Here is a 16,874-nt window from a genome sequence, read left to right on the forward strand (position 1 = left end):
AAAAAAAATAGCCAAGGGCCTGTCTCGAGTGCTAAAGGTGTCCTCCTTTATGGCAGATGCCTCCTTGGACGTAGTGATCTTCGCTGCTACAGCGGTCACCTCCAATACGGCCATTCACAGGGCCCTATGGGTAAGGCCATGGTCGGCTGAGTCCAGGTCCAAGACCATGCTAATGGGTCATCCATACAAGGGTGGAAAGTTATTGGAGAGAGAATAGATAGGATTCTCTTCGAAATTAAGGATAAAATAAGGCGATCCTTAAATCCCATAAAAAGGAACCCCGTCCTGGTCAATACTCTCAGTCCTTTCGATCCTACCATACCTTATCCGGGTTCTGACAGGATCAGAGACATCCACACTGGGCTCCTCAGAGAGGGTCCTTTCGACGTTTCAACAGATTCAACCGCCCCTCACAACCACAGTCCTTTAGGGTGGACCAACCTGACAAATTCTTCAAAGGAAATAAGCAGTAACGCCAGGGATCCAGTAGTGGGGGGAAGGTTACAACTTTTCCTTCCACAGTGGCTCACTCCCAGACAGATGCCTGGGCACTACAACTAATTCAGCAGGGATGTCTAATAGAATTTCACCACAAGCCTCCAGATCGCTTTGTCGCATTGCCATTATACCACAGTGCTGTAAATCATCAGAATGATGGAAGCCATTCCTCACTTGATCCAGATCGGGGCCATAGAGGAAGTACCTATTCAGGAACGTCTCCAGGGAGTTTACTCCATATTTTTCACAGTCCCCAAAAGAATGGGGACTGGAGGGCTATCCTGGATCTCAAATTTCTCAATTGATTCATCCAGGCCAAACATTTTCGCATGGAGACACTGCGAACCATCATAGAGGCACTGCGTCCAAACACCTTCATGACATCCATAGATCTCACAGAGACTTATATGCATATCCCCATCCATCAGTCCCACCGGCGCCTTCTGAGATTCAACTATATGAATCTTCATTTACAGTTCAGGGCACTACCATTTGGGTTGACATCTGCCCACCGAGTTTCCCCCCCCCAAAAGTGATGGTAGCTATTGTGGCGATGTTAAGGAAGGAAGGAATCCAAGTACATCCCTACCTAGACGACCTTTTCATATGCGCCACCTCATACAACCTGGCACTTCAGCACTTTACTCGAGTCATCATGGCACTCGAAATACACGGCTATCTTATAATCAAAGCCAAAAGCTTGCTAAGCCCATCACAAAGGATCCTATATCTGGGAGTGGTCATAGATTCCACCACCAGTTCAGTATTTTCCTCCCAACAGACAAGGCCCACAAAATTGCGGTGGTGGCCAAGGCCATGGTAAAGTCATCAGGACATCGACTAATGGCTCTGACAAGGCTCCTAGGCCTCATGGTATCCTTTCTAGGCCTGATTCCTTGGGCTCACTTCCACTCCCGACCACTTCAAGCAGCACTGCGTCCATTCCAGCTGTTCATCAACACAAGATAGACAAGACCCTCTCCCTCAGTCCGGTGGCCAGGACGAGCCTCTTATGGTGGACCAAAGTCAACAGTCTAACAGTTGGACAACCATATCTACACAAACAGCCGGTCCAGGTATTTACAGATGCCAGGTTCGAGGGATGGGGAGCCACGGTGGCAGACTCTTTGGCTCAGGGCGTATGGAGCCAGTCAGAAACAACTCTCCACATCAATCTCCTCGAACTCAGGGCAGTATTCCTAGCCCTCATCAAATTCCATGACCTTGTCAGAAACAAACACGTGCTAATCAGGACAGACAATGTGGCGACCAAGGCCCACATCAACAAGCAGGGTGGGTCTCGTTCCTCTCGCCTGCACCAGGAGTCATCGGCCATCATGATCTGGGCAGAAAAACACCTTTTGTCTCTCAGGGCAGAACATGTACAGGATATCCACAACATTCAGGCAGATTGGTTAAGCCGTCAGACCCTCCAGGAAGGGGAATGGATGCTGAATACACAAGTCTTTCAAGCCATCACCAGCTGGTTTGGAATGCCCACGGTGGATCTGTTCGCCTCAGTCCAGAATCATCAGGTGGATAGGTTCTTCTCCCGGTTCTACCATCCGAAAGCAGAGCAAATGGATGCTCTTCTGACTCAGTGGCCTCCGGGTCTCCTATATGCCTTTCCACCACTGCCTATCCTTCCGAAGGTCATCAGGAAGATAAGGGCGGAGAGAGCGGAAGTCTTTCCGTGGAGGTGGTGGGGACCATCCTTAAAGCCAGACGTCCTTCTACTACAAGGATATATCAATACACCTGGAAAGCCTTCTCCAGGTGATGTCACCGGAAGACAATCAACCCTATCTCTCCTAAGCTACCTCAGTTACTGGACCTTTTACAGAACGGTGCACAGCAGGGCCTTAGAGCGGCAACCTTACGAAAGCAAGTGTCTGCTATTGCCTCAGTCTGTCTGGATATTGATGGGATTCCTCTGTTGTCGCATCCTCAGGTTAAGGCTGTCATTAAAGGAGTAGCTTAATCTACCCCTCCGGTAACTCACCACTTCCCTACCTGGAGACTGAACACTGTACTTTCTGCTCTAACCAAAAGTCCCTTCGAACCTATGAGGGAAGTTCCCTTACGATTAGTAAGGATGAAGACCTTATTTTTAGTTGCCATAACCTCTGCCAGGAGGGTTTTGGAATTGGGTGCCCTCTCTATTCGCAAGGACTTATGTATCTTTCACAAAGATAAAGTCGTTCTATGTACTGATCCCTTGTTCACCCCCAAAGTGGGTTCCCGGTTTCATCAGTCTCAGGGGCTTCACCTCCCTTCCTTTTGTCCTTATCCTTCTACTCCCAGAGAGCGGAGTTGGCACACCTTGGACTTGCGTAGAGCTATTCATATGTATATATCTAGAACTGAATCCATTAGGAAAATGGAATTATGTTTATCTCCATTTCTGCACCCAACAAGGGCGCATGTCCCAACCATCTATCAGCATATCCATTAGACAATGCATCAGAGAAGCCTACCTAGCCAGTGGTCTCCAAGTTCCAAATGGGATCACAGCCCATTCACTACGAAGCGCAGCCACATCGGCTGCATTTTTCAAACAAGCCTTGACTAAGAGATCTGTAAAGCTGCTACTTGGTCCAACGTGACTACTTTCATTAGACATTATCAAATCAATACTATGGCATCCGCTGAAGCAGCATTCGGCAGACGTATTTTACAGCACGTGGTGGAAGATGATGAGGACTGAGTTCCCACCTGTTATATCATTGCTCTTGGAGATCCCAAAGATCAAGATGCCCTTCCTTCAGAGCAGGAAAGGTACATTGTTTACTCACCGAGAAGGTCCTTTCCACTCTGAAGTAGAAGGGCATCTTGCCCACCCGGAGATGGCAACATCATCTTATAAGGGTGGACTGAAGCACACCAAACTATCCTATGGATTCGATTGGCCTAATAATATTGTAGCAATACATATAGATTGGTTCTAAGTTTATCATTCAGTTTATTGTTGTTTGTACTCCTTGTTTGTGAGTACTTTTCCCTGTCTCTTTAGCTTGCTGTAGAATAACTGGAAGGGGAGGTGTTCCTCCCCAGGAGACAGGAAGTTGTTAGTTTAGTCCTGCCTACCCCTAGCAATGGGCGAGAAACACCCAAAGATCAAGATGCCCTTCTGCTTCAGAGCGGAAAGGACCTTCTCGGTGAATAAACAATGTACCTTGTTGACTAAAGGGAACCTCCACATTCAGGGGCAGAAAAGATCAAAGTACCTAAGCCAGGTGGCAACATCGGGGAAGGCCTCAGCCTCTGTGCCCTGGTGTTGGCCACTGTGTGAAACAGGATGCTGGATGAGGGCTGCCAGCTTCCCTTCCTGGGCCCCACCTTCCCAGCTGGCCACCGCTGATCTGCTGGCCAGTGGAGGGCTTACCAGGAGCGGGAGGGAGGCCTAGACCTCTATGGCTGGCCACATGGCAACGTCCGTGTGCACCAGAAGTGACATCATCACATTACCGGTGTCACATGTATTCGGGTTCAGGTAGCTGGCTCAAAGTTGACTCAGCCTTCCATCCTTCCATCCTTCTGAGGGCAGTAAAATGAGTACCCAGCTTGTTGGGGGTAAAGTGTAGACAACTGGGGAAGGCAATGGCAAACCACCCCGTAAACACAGTCTGCCTAGTAAATGTCATGCTGTGACATCACCCCATGGATCTGTATTGACCTGGTGCTTACACAGGAGACCTTTACCTTTACTTATGAAAAATTGGGCAATCTTTGTGTGATCAAATGAAGAAAATGGTGAAACCTTTCACATACGATTGGTATGATAAACATAGTTCTTGTGGTTCTCTTATTCTTCCCCTAGAATGGCAATGTGCTGTGCAACAGAATACGATGCCCGACCCTCCACTGCCCAGCCCCGGTCCATGTGCCTCAACTGTGCTGCCCACGGTGTCCAGGTAATACCTATTTACAGTCCCACAAAATTCTCTGGAATGGAGCATTCAGACCACGTTCAGTTTTCATTGAGAAAGCTGCCATTTTGAGGTGAACTCAATGTTGGGCAGAAAAACCCTTCCTTCCAATCTTTTTCTTTCGCACACATGCACACTCATTGTTTCTCCAATCGTTTGTGGCTGCAGGGGTGGGGGAGATTCTTCCATGTCTACACTTCCTTGCATGTCAAAATGCCCCCCAAATGCACATCTGATCGAGGTTGTAGTTTAGGGCTGCCAACCTCTAGGTGGTGGCTGAAGATCTCCTGCTATTATCCTGCTATTACAACTGATCTCCAGGCGACATAGATCAGTTCCCCTGGAGAAAATGGACACTTTGGCAACTGGACCCTATGTCACTGAAGTCTCTCCCCTCTCCAAACCCTCCCCTCCTCAGGCTCCACCCCCAAATTCTTCCCAGTATTTCCCAACCAGGAGCTGGCAACCCTACTGTGGTTCTTCTGCACTGCATGACTGCCAATTAGGGTTGCCAGGTGGGTGGTTTTGACGGGCAATTGCCTGCCAGCTGCTCTGGAGTGCAGGGCCGTCCCAGCCCTGCTCCCTAAAACCTCTTGCCGATCAATGGGGGGGGGGGGACCTGGCAACCCTACTGCCAATGGGGTGCCTGTTTCAGTGATCCTCTCCAGGAAAGGGGGTGTCAGCCAGGTTGCCTTGGCAATGGCGATGCGTTCTACCCCCCTACCCCCCATATTCACCCTCTTGCAAACAGGGTTGTGAAAAAGGGTTGCCAGCTCGGGGTTGGGAAATTCCTGGAAATTGAGGGGGTGGAACTTGGGGAGGGCTGGGTTCGGGAAGAGGAGGGACCTCGGTGGGGTATAGTGCCATAGAGCCCACCCTCCAAAGTAGACTTTTTCTCCAGGGGAACTGATCTCTGTAGTCTGGAGGGCTGTTGTCATTCTGGGAGATCTCCAGGCCCCACCTGGATGTTGGCAACCCTGGAAAAACTGCTGGGGGGGGCCTCATTTCTCAGAGGGCAAAAGTATTTGCCAAATGTGTCCCTTTCCCATTTCAGCTCAGGCCTGCTGCAATGTAATCTACCAAAATTGCTGGGGCAGAGCAAACAGACAAATTCCCTGCCTAAAAATAACAATGGAATGCTTTCATGCAGCAAACCCTGTTATACACTCCATTTATGACAAGAGAGGCCTGTATTCTCAGGAGCCGTTTGGCTGGGGGGCAGGCTGGACGAAAGCCGGCCCGCCTCCCGCTCTCGGGTCCTGCATCTCTCAGGCTTCCACTCATTTCATCAGTTGGCAAGTGAAGGTCCCCACCAGTGGGCCTGTTTAATAGGCACCATTCTGTTGTCTTACTGGGCTGAAGGTACCCAGATGGCTGAACGTTTATCCAGTACCAAAATATTTGGCTCTCAGTTGTACCCGTTTTGCTGGAGCAGTTGTGACTTTGGAAATGTATCTCAGGATGTGACTACTGCCCTTCTGGGGAGGGGAGGGGCAACAAAGGCTTTGTACTGTGTGTGTTGGGGGGAGAGGGAGCATAGCATGACAATCCTAATGCAGAAGTGTGAGGGCATCAGCATGTGAGCACGGGCTTTCTAGGCTTAGAAAGGAAAAAGCCTTTTGTAATGAATGGCTTGGGTCCTGCCCCTCAAAGCCTCTTCGTCTGGAAGACAACTGCTAAGGCCAAAGGGAGACTTCCAGCTAGGGTTGCCAGGTCCCCTTTCTTCTCTGGCAGGAGGTTTTTGGGGTGGAGCTGGGGTAAAGTGGCCTGTTGAGATGTGGCACTTCTGGGTGTAAAACAAGTGATGTGATAGTGCTGTGCACGGCTGCGCGCACGCGCAATCCCTACTCCTGAGCCAGCTGAAGCTGCTCGCCAATCCAAGCAATTTAGCAACCTTACTTCCAGCTTCATGTTGCAGAGAGGCAGGCTTCACAGAACCATGTTTTCGCTGTCTCTCATAATACCAGAACCTGGGGTCCTCCACTGAAACTGAAGGGTATGATATTCAGGGCAGGCAAAAGGAAGTACTGCTTCACACAGCACATAGTTAAACTGTGGAATTTCCTGCCACATGATTTGAAAGGAGAGTAGACAAATTCATGGAGGACAGGGCTATCAATGGCTACGAGTCATGATGGATATCTACTCCCTCCAGTACCAGAGGCAGGATGCCTCTTTATATCAATCACTAGGGAGCCTGAGTGGAGGGATACTGCTGCAGTCGTCCTGCTTGTGGGCTTCCTAGAGGCAGCTGGTTGGCCATTGTGTGAACAGAATGCTGGACGTGGCGATTCTTTTGTCTGATCAAGCACGGGTCTTCTTATGTTCTTAAGTGTACAGCCACATTGGTCCAAAAGTAAAATCCTAAAAACCAAGAACATAAGCCATGCAGTGTGTATTAGAAGTGCAATCAAGTCGCAGCCAACTTATGGCAACCGCCACAGGGTTTTCAAGGCAGGAGAGGTTCAGAGGTTGCCTGGCAACCTTGGACTTCCTTGGTGGTCTCCCATCCAAGTACTAACCAGGGCTGACCCTGCTTAGCTTCCGAGATCTGATGAGATTGGGCTAGCCTGGGCCATCCAGGTCAGGGGTAAAAGCCATGTAATACATACCTTTCTATTAGGACCAGCCCTAGGACACGCATGTTCTTTGTCACTGTATGCTACTAAACCTCATGGACAAATTTCAGCCTTTTAACATATTGCTTTCTATGTTATGAATCCTTTGTTGACTATCAATCCAGGGTGTCTATTTTGATCCGCCAGCTATTAGAGGTGATTCACTCTGGTGGGGCTTAGTTGTTATCCTTTCATTTTATTACATCCTTCTCCTAGGGAACTCAGGGCAGCATCTTCCAAACAGACTCAAGATACAGACAAGACAAAGTGATACTGACTGGCCCAATGCCACCCTGTAGGGCTACCCCGAGAACTGAACCCGGGCCTCCCTGGTTCTCCACTGGCATTCTGTCCACCACACTTATGTAGGCTGTTTCAGCTCAGACACCAAAAGGGAGTTGTGTGGCACCCTAAAGACCAACAGATTTACTAAAGCACATTTTTTGTGATCTAGAGGCGGTTTCCTAAGTTCTGTAAAGGTTCAAGCAGCATGGTTATATACATTGGGAAGGGGGGTTGTGAGCATAAAATGCAAAAGTTGCAAACATATCAATGCAAATGGATCACGATAGGTAGCCATGTCTGTAGCAGTAGAAAAGAGCATTGAAGTCCCTCCCCTCCCCAAACCCCGCCCTCCTCAGGCTCTGCCCCAAAAACCTCCCACTGGTGGCTAAGAGGGACCTGACAACCCTATTAAGGGGGCCACCCCCGTTCCTCAGCTGGCTGGCGGGCAGAAGCAGGCCAGCTGAAGGGGGGGTGATTATTGAAGGGGGTGCTCTAGCACGTTCCTCCAAAAATTCTATGGAAACCATAGAGGAATGTGCTACAGAGTCCCCGTCACTTCCAGGTTATTGCGCCGATCACTCCCCACCCCCCGCCCCACCACAACGAAGCTCCTGCCAGTGGTGAGAGGGGACCTAGCAACCCTAGGTGTGCTCCAGATGGTAGTTAGACGTGTGATTAAATGGATGTCAGCTGCTTTCTGCCTTCAAGTGATACATTATATCCGTGATGCAATTGCACATTGGTGTCTAAAAAAATAAACCTGCTGCACGGACTGATCCATATTCAGATTGACAAGAAAGTGGAAATGGTTGAAGCCTTGATGAAATCTCTCTTGATGAACCCATGAGTTCAGCTCATAAAAATGTTGTTGATGTGTCTCCAGCAAAGGAGAGGCATTAAGAAGGCAGGGACTGAGGAAGTGTTGCTCTAAGTCGACTGTATGTTAGCGTAGGTATGATAGAGCCATGTGCCCCATGGCAGTGCCATTAACCTGAAAACACAAGCGGTCACCAAATCTGAAGCCGTTGTGTGTGGGTGGCAAAGTCTGGTGGCCAGGGGTTCTTTAGTGTCCTCAGGGATGACATTCCAGTCAGTCACAACAATCCAAGAGTCAAGTTGGAAAGCGGGCAGTGAAGCGGCAGGAAGAGGTGAGAAAGCCGGGGCAGGATATAGGGTTGCTGATGGGAATTAATACCCTTGTCAGAGGAAATGGATCATTGAATATTAATGGTATGAGCAGTAGAAGCTAATTAAGGCTTCACGCACACAATAAAGACTCGCAGTCTTTTCTCTTAACAAAAATCAACTTTACTTACTAACATCAGGGAAGGGTAACTTGAGTTTAAAATAATAAATTCCTTACTACATTCTAAGTTTCCTATCACTTCCCAGATTCATATCTGGGAGTTTCTATAGCTTAAGAAACACATGGCTTATATGGTATTATATGTAGCCACACTGGGGCGGAGCCTGAGGAGGGCAGGGTTTGGAGAGGGGAGGGACTTCATAGTCATAGAGCCATAGAGTCCAATTCCTAAAGCGGCCATTTTCTCCAGGTGAACTGATCTCTATTGGTTGGAGATCAGTTGAAATAGCAAGAGATCTCCTGCTACTTCCTGGAGGTTGGCAACCCTAGTGGGGCAGGATGGGGAGATAGGTGTGGTCAAGACGACAAAAGTGTGGGGGGCAGGTAGATAAGGCAAAGGCTGCAGAGACACAGAACCACCAAAGGGCACACTGGTGGGCCCTGAAGACCATCAGGGGTCTGGAAAATAATTCCTATTGATTTAAAATATTTAATGTTTAATACTCAATGAGGCTTTGTCCTTGTAACTCAAATTCAATCAAGTCTGTTTCCCATATCCTTCTTCGTTGTCGTCAGTATAATGTCATCCACTCCAATTTTCTCAATTCTATCTTAGCTAATATACCAGGCCACTCGGAAGGTCTGAAAACTTATCTTCTCAATGATTTATCACCCGAAATAACTGGAAAAGTACCGGTAGCTATTTTCTTAAGCTTAATAATCAAAAACGGATTGGATAAGGTCTAACGATTGATAGCTTTTTAATATGTTTTTGTTTCCTCTGACCGTTTATTATCTGTATGGACGATCCGTTATATTACATCATATGCCGATAAAGGTTATTGTATTGTATTGTGGGGGCGGATCAAACAAAAGGTTAATGGGGCTCTTAAGAAATGCAAAGTAGGTATGCGGCAGCTTCGACTTCGCAGTCACTTCCTAAATGCCGGTTCAGCATGAAAAAAATATGTGGGGCACTTCAGCCTCGAACGCGCTGCTAATTACCAAGCATAAATGGTTTTCGTCACTTTACCAGCTGAGGGTTTTATTTCTTGGCCAAACAATAATGGAAAATGGCTTCTGTTAGTTAGCGGTGACAGTCCCTGTTTTTTTAATTCTGGTAAATTCCGAACCTCCTTCTCTAGGCTTCAGACATTCCCGTTTATCACAATTCAACCATATTGCTAAATGCGTTGAGTAAGGTCTTGCCATGCTTTCATATTCCCCCACTCCCCAGGTTCTAGCCTGTCTGACATTTGCTCGTAGCAGCAACAGAGCAGCCCAGCAGCCTTCTGGAGAATGTAGAATAAATACCTCCTTTGCAGTGCTGTGTAACTAATATCCTTTTATAACTGGAAATGAGGAGCCAGAGAGAGGGTGGCGGGAGTGGGGGGGGGGGCGGCGGCGAACCTACCAGACGTTAGACCATGTCGGGAATTTTGCAACCGAGCCATGCGGGGTCTTGCTTCATGGGCATTGTACAGTGGCTCCTAACAATGAACTTATAATAAACGTACAGTCTGCGGCAGTTCATTATGCAATGTACAGACTGCTTTATATAGCCATAAACATCAACAGCTCTGATTTACAGCTCCCTCACCTAATTACGAAGCGGAGCTCTTTTGCATGGACTGGAGGACTCCAGCTGTATATGGCTTCCTATTTAGGCTGCCGTGCCTGAGGCAAATGACTGTTCCCTGCTCCTTTGGGCACAGAGGTGGGCTTCCACATGTTGTGACAGCAAGCACAATCAGATCCCAGGCTCAGAGGACAAGAATGTGGCCATCCTTCCTCCAAGGATGCTGTCTTGAGATGACTTCACTGTGCCTTCACCTGGTAGTCGGGTTTCCAGCCTCCCGGTGGTGGCTGGAGATCTCCCACTATTAAAACTGATTTCCAAACGACAGAGATCAGTTCGCCTGGAGAAAATGGCTGCTTTGGAAGGTGGACTCTATGGCATTATACTCCATTGAAGTCCCTCCCCTCCCTAAACCCCACCCTTCTCAGGCTCCACTTCCAAAATCTCCAGGTAATTCCCAACCTGGAGCTGGCAGCCCTACCTAGTAGACACAACCTGGGAAAGGAAAAAACGGGCAATGGGTTCCTTCCTTACAGTTAGGGTTACCAACCATCAGGTACTAGCTGGAGATCTCCTGGTATTACAACGGATCTCCAGCTGATAGAGATCAGTTCCCCTGGAGAAAATGGCCACTTTGGCAATTGGACTCTATGTCATTGAAGCCCCTCCCCAAACCCTGCCCTCCTCAGGCTCCACCCCCAAAATCTCCAGGTAATTCTCAACCTAGAGCTAGCAACCCTATAGTGTAAAGCAACATTTCCATTGGGATAAAAAAATACACCAGTCTCTAAGAAATACTTTCCATCTTCTACCTCCTGCTTTGATCTCCCAAAATGTTTGGCTGGGTAACACCATGTTCTGCCATATGGGTCTGCCCATCTGGCTCCAAGCACCATTTTCAGCTTGTGACCCAGACTACTGGAAGGCTCCAGGAACATTCATGATTAGTTACACATTTACGCTCAGGCTCCTGTGAATTTATGGTTTTCCAGCATGTATCAGGTTCAAACAGCTTCTTCTTCTTCTCTCTCTCTCCAGTCTTTTCTTTGCCATTCCAGTATGGAAACATCAAAAAGTAAGGAAAACCAAAAGTGGGAAACAGGGATTTAAAAAATAATAATGCATATACATTAGATCATTACTTAACCCATGGCTGTATCCAACCATTGACAAGATCCTTATGTTGCCCAGAAGTGCAAAACAATAATCTTAGAAAACTCAAGTACTGCAGTTCTTACAGCAAGAAGCAATTTAGAGTAGGGGGATATAATGGGCCAAGAGGGTACATAATCACCATCCTTATCAAATTCAGAGCTCCTTCTGCCTATGTGTTTTTTAAGTTCTAAGAGCCAATTGCAAATCGTCAGGATCATGTGTGGTTTGGGTGTGATTTGTTTTTTAGAAGTTAAGGAGAAGAACAGTCACTGAGGGCTAGTTGAACAAGAATGAAATTGCAGTAGCAAGATCAGAGATTATTTCCCCTTTCTATATAAGCCACCAGACAACCCTGGTTGTAACAATGGCTCAAGAAGCATCAAACGTCCATGCAGTTTGCAAGCCATTAAGAAATGATCCTTCCAGCCACTTAACATTGTAATCTAATATTAGACCGATTCGTGGAGGAAGAGACGTCCATCAGTGGCTGTTTGCCGTGATAACTCAAAGGAACCTCCCATGTTCAGAGGCAGTCAAATCTCCAAGGAAGCTTTCTACCTCCATGACTCTATGTGTGGGCCTTCTGTGGAATCTGATTGGCTGGTGATGATGGAAAGTGCCATCAAGTCACAGCTGACATGGCAACCCAGTAGGGTTGTCAAAGCAAGAAACGTTCAGAGGTGATTTGGCATTGCCTGCCTCTGTGTAGGAACCCTGGACTTCCTTGGTGGTCTCCTATCCAAATACTAACCATGGCTGCTTAGCTTCCACAATCTAACAAGATCGGGCTAGCCTGGGCCATCCACACCAAGGCATCTGCTTGGCTATTGTGGGGAAAAGGAGGCTGGACTTAGGTCGCCATGCTCTAAAAAAATGGAGCTGGAGGTAATGTCTTTTTAAACATCTCATTCATGCTGTCATCGAGCCATTTCTTGTGTCACCATAAAAACAAAGAAAAACTGCAAGAAATTAAGCTGCACGCACACACCCACAAATGCAAAAGCTTTGGCGGGCGCAGCCATTTTTACTCAAGGAAGCTGAAGAAACCCGATCTTCAGAAGCAAAAGAGTTCCATTCACTTGATATAGTCGACGTGACGTTTATGATGGAACTGGTTTAATAGGGCAGAGTGGTGGGTGATCTTGCGCGTGCTACTAGCTGGCTGTGTTAAAGGATAAGACCCTAAATTGGCATGGCGCTCATAAGCTTAGCACAGCCCTTGAAGTTTCTTTCAAAAAGCTCAGGGTAGGATAATGTGTTTGACACCTGTGTCTTAAGGCTGCACATCTGGATTCAGTTAGCATTCTCATTGGTGGTTGTTTGACACTGGATTGCTTCCCAACCTCTTTTCACTCCTTTAAGCTGTTGCTCAAAAAGTAACCCATTTAGAAAACGAATCCTGAGCCCTTCTCCCAAATCACTTTGTATTTTATTTAACTATTACATTACAGTATGCTTAAGGATAGAGGGGTCTGGATTTGCCATTCTTGAATGTAGGTAAATATGGATTCTAGAGTTTCTTCAAAGCCCATTTAAATCCTTGGAAAGATTCCCAGTGACTTTGAAAACAGCGCTGGGTGTTATATACCTTATCACCTACAGTTCTGAAGTTAATTAGAATTATAGACAAACACACATGCTCACACGCACACAAGTTTTTTAGTTCTAAAGAAGTTTGCAATCCTGGTTCCCAACAGAATTTCTTGTATCACTGTTCAAAAACATTGCTATTTAAACTTTATCTCCTTAAAATAACATTGGACAAATAAATGTGATTTTTTTTTGTACCTAGATCCTTCTCTTCATTACCAGCTCTAGCCTGTATTATCCAATCTAGGAGAAGAAAACAAAGAAAGGAACATAATTAGAATTGTGTGTGTATATACACACATACTAACTATTTTAGTTCTAAAGAAGTTTGCAATCCCAGTTCCTAACAGAATTTCTTCTTTCACTGTTCAAAAACATTGCTATTTAAACTTTATCTCCTTTAGGAATAAAATAACATTAGGCAAAAGTAATTTTTGCACCTTTGGATGCTTCAGCCGCTCCTCATACCAGCTCTAGCCTCTATTATTAGAGTTTCCAGCTTTGCCTGGGAAATACCTGGAGATTTTGGGGATGGAGCCTGAGGAGGGCAGGGTTTGGGGAGGGACTTCAATGGAGCATAATGCCATAGAGTCCAATGGAGTATAATGCCATAGAGTTCCAGAGCTGCCATTTTCTCCAGGTGAACTGATCTCTGTCGCCTGGGGATCAGTTGCAATAGTGGAAGATCTCCAGCCACCGCCAGGAGGTTGGCTTACTTGCAAGTAAAAAAAAGTCAGCACATCAGGAGGTTGGCAATTCTATCTATTATCCAGTCTAGAGGGGGGAGACAAAGAAAGGGAGGAAGAAGAGGAGAAAATGGGTGGTAATATTCTCAGGTTTGCACCAGGGGTTGATATGTAGGGTTGCAAGCTCCGGGATGGAAAATACCTGGAGGTTTAGGGGGTGAAGCCTGAGGAGGGTGGGGTTTGGTGCTTCAATGCCAAAGAAGCCATTTTCTCCAGAGGAACTGATCTCTGTCGCCTGGAGATTAGTTGTAATAGTGGGAAATCTCCAGCCACCACCTGGAGGTTGGCAACCCTAATAAAATCTCCAATGGACAATAACCCTACCTGGCCCAACCAACTTCCTAAAAACACTTGGTGGGCACCAAAAAAAGTGTTGGCAGGCACACGGACACCATGTTGGAGACTCCTGTTGTCGTCCTTTCCCTGTAGTGCAGCTGTAATGGGGGACAGCTATTGGGAAGGGGCTGTGGCTCAGTGGTAGAGCATCTGCTTGGCAAGCAGAAGGTCCCAGGTTCAATCCCCAGCATCTCCAGTTAAAGGGACTAGGCAAGTAGGTGACGTGAAAGACCTCTGCCTGAGACCCTGGAGAGCCGCTGCCGGTCTGAGTAGACAATACTGACTTTGATGGACCAAGGGTCTGATTCAGTAGAAGACAGCTTCATGTGTTCATTACAAAGGGAGAGTTTAGACACAACGAGGGGAGAGGAAATTGTAAAATACTGCAATCATCCAGGAAGATGCTGATGGTCTCTTTAATAAACATAAAGTAACTTTACTCGGGATAAATCAATGAAGGAACATAAGGCCTTCACAGCAGATCCGCTAGCCAGCTTATCCTGAGACATGAGTATATGCCCAAACTAGAACTCTCCAAATTCTGGTACCCTGAAACTATTATAAAACATGAAATGTATTGCTGAGCGTGACAGAGGTCTGGCTGTGATTTGGGGGTAGGGGGAACATAGCAACGAAAGGAACCATGTGCCCACTGGCCCACAAAAATCCGCATCCGTCCATGAGTACACTAATCAGCTTGTCTAATACCATTTCGAGGGTTACAAATGGGTGCCCTGCAGACAGATCATCTCTTGTTAATGTTGCGGCATCTGACTGATCACAGTTTTGTTCTGTCCTTTCTCCAGAGAGCTCAGGATGGTGTACATGGTTCTTTCTTTTTCCCTTTTATCCACACAGTAGCCCTATGAGGTAGACTAGGCAGAGGGATAGTGACTAGCCCACAGACACCCAGTGAGCTTCATGGCAGAGAGGGATTTGAACCTAGGTCTCCCTCTCCTAGTTCAGCCTCTAGTCTAGACCATACTGGTTCATGGTTATTATGGGTTTTCATGGACTGGAGCTCATTTTATGAGCTGCATAAAGTATTACCACAGTTTATACACACATGGGGGTACAGAGGGAAAATGTCAATAAGGGAGATCTCCTGGGATTACAATTGATCTCCAGGCAACAGAGATCAGTTCACCTGGAGAAAATGGCCGCTTTGGAAGGTGGACTCTATGGCATTATACCCCATTGAAGTCCTTCCCCAAATACCACCCCCTCAGCTAGTACTTTTCTTCCGGATGTGCTGACTTTTTTTTTACTTGCAAGTAGGCCAACCTCCAGGTGGTGGCTGGAGATCTCCCACTATCACAACTGATCTCCAGGCAACTGATCTCCAGATCAGTTCACCTGGAGAAAATGGCTGCTTTGGAAGATGGACTCTAAGGCATTATGCCCCATTTAAGTCCCTCCCCTCCACAAACTCCGCCTTCCTCAGGCTCCACCTCCGAAATCTCCAGGTATTTCCCAACCCAGAGGGCAACCCTAGGGACCATAAGGAGAAAATCTTCGTGCATCTGCTAAAGTGGACGCCAGTCCATGAAAGCTTTTGCCGCAAACAAATGTGTTATTTTTTTAAAAGGTGCCGCAAGACTCTCTCATGGCTATTTCAGATTAGTGTGGCTATCTCTTTTGGAAGTCTTCTTGTATGTAGAGTATAAAGAGTTGACAACTTTTGCTAACCATCAAACTTGACTTTAAAGGTACTTTAAAGGCTAAACATCTGTAGTTCAGCCCTTTGATCGTCTTGGCAGCTTTCATCTAAATTCTTCAGATTTCTTTCTTCCTTTAGAATTATTCAGATTTCTTTCTTCCTTTAGAACATTTCTATCTTATCTCCTCAGACTTGAGGCAGATCAATTCCCTTCTTTATAAAGAGAACCCCAAATTAAGAGCTGTACCCTTACAAATTCATAACTGCTGGAGCTGAAATGTAAGTGACATTGAACACGTGTCCCACCAAGCCTTCCCCAACTTTCCTTTAACCCCCGAGTGTTAAATGAGGGAATAAGGAAATTTCTGTCATTGTTCCGAGTTCATGAGCTACAGCCTCTGTGTGCCTATGATGTGTTCCTGTCACACATTCTGCAAGGTACTGGTGACACCTTTATCAAAATTGTTAGTGTGTGTCACTGGTGAATGGGAACAGGAGGAACCTACGGGCCGTGCTGGGTTGGGAAATACCTGGAGACTTGTGGTGGAGCCTGGGGATGGCAGGGTTTGAGGAGGGGAGGAGGGCAACCTTAGCTGGTAGGGTCCTCAGCAGGTATAATACCATAGAGCTCACCCATCAAAGCAGCCATTTTCCTCCAGGGGAACTAATCTCTGTCACCTGGCAGGTTATCTGTCCTGTTCAAATGATCCAAAACTTACAGGAAAAAAATCAGTTCTCTCCAGCAACTTTAGCTCATATTCAAAAACTTGTTGATTACATTAAGGGAAGGGTCATTTGTTACCACTGAGATTGTTAGATGTAGGAAATTCAGTATTTACATAACATATGAAAGAAGATACGAAAGGTTTTTTGGCATAGTCTTAAGTTTGAGTTTTAAAACCAACGATTATATTTAGCATGGCAGCAAGCAGTATAAAATAAAATGTTTGATGGAAATCCACAACCTCATCCTGGAAATCGTGGTCAGTTAAACAGTGATTTCCAAAGGAATCATGGACAGGTCTGCTTCAGGTCTCTTCAATGGGACTTACTTTCAGGAAAGTGCTCTCAAGATTCCACTGTTGCTGATACCACAAGCCATTGTTAAAAAAAAAAAAACCCACTGTACTGAGGCAGGAAATAGTCTTTTTGTTGATAGACACTGGAAGATC

At 46.6% G+C, this 16,874-nt stretch overlaps 1 protein-coding gene across 1 annotated transcript in view; it reads left to right on the forward strand.

The window, feature by feature from the left end:
• The window catches only part of CHRDL1 (chordin like 1), an 87,145-nt gene that overhangs the window by 17,241 nt on the left and 53,030 nt on the right, over positions 1-16,874 (forward strand). Inside the window, exon 4 of the mRNA XM_056858950.1 lies at positions 4,319-4,412. Within this exon, the coding sequence (XP_056714928.1) occupies positions 4,319-4,412 (94 nt within the window). The remainder of the gene's footprint in view (positions 1-4,318; positions 4,413-16,874) is intronic.

Source organism: Euleptes europaea, chromosome 13, assembly GCF_029931775.1.
Source record: "Euleptes europaea isolate rEulEur1 chromosome 13, rEulEur1.hap1, whole genome shotgun sequence".
NCBI lineage: Eukaryota > Metazoa > Chordata > Lepidosauria > Squamata > Sphaerodactylidae > Euleptes > Euleptes europaea.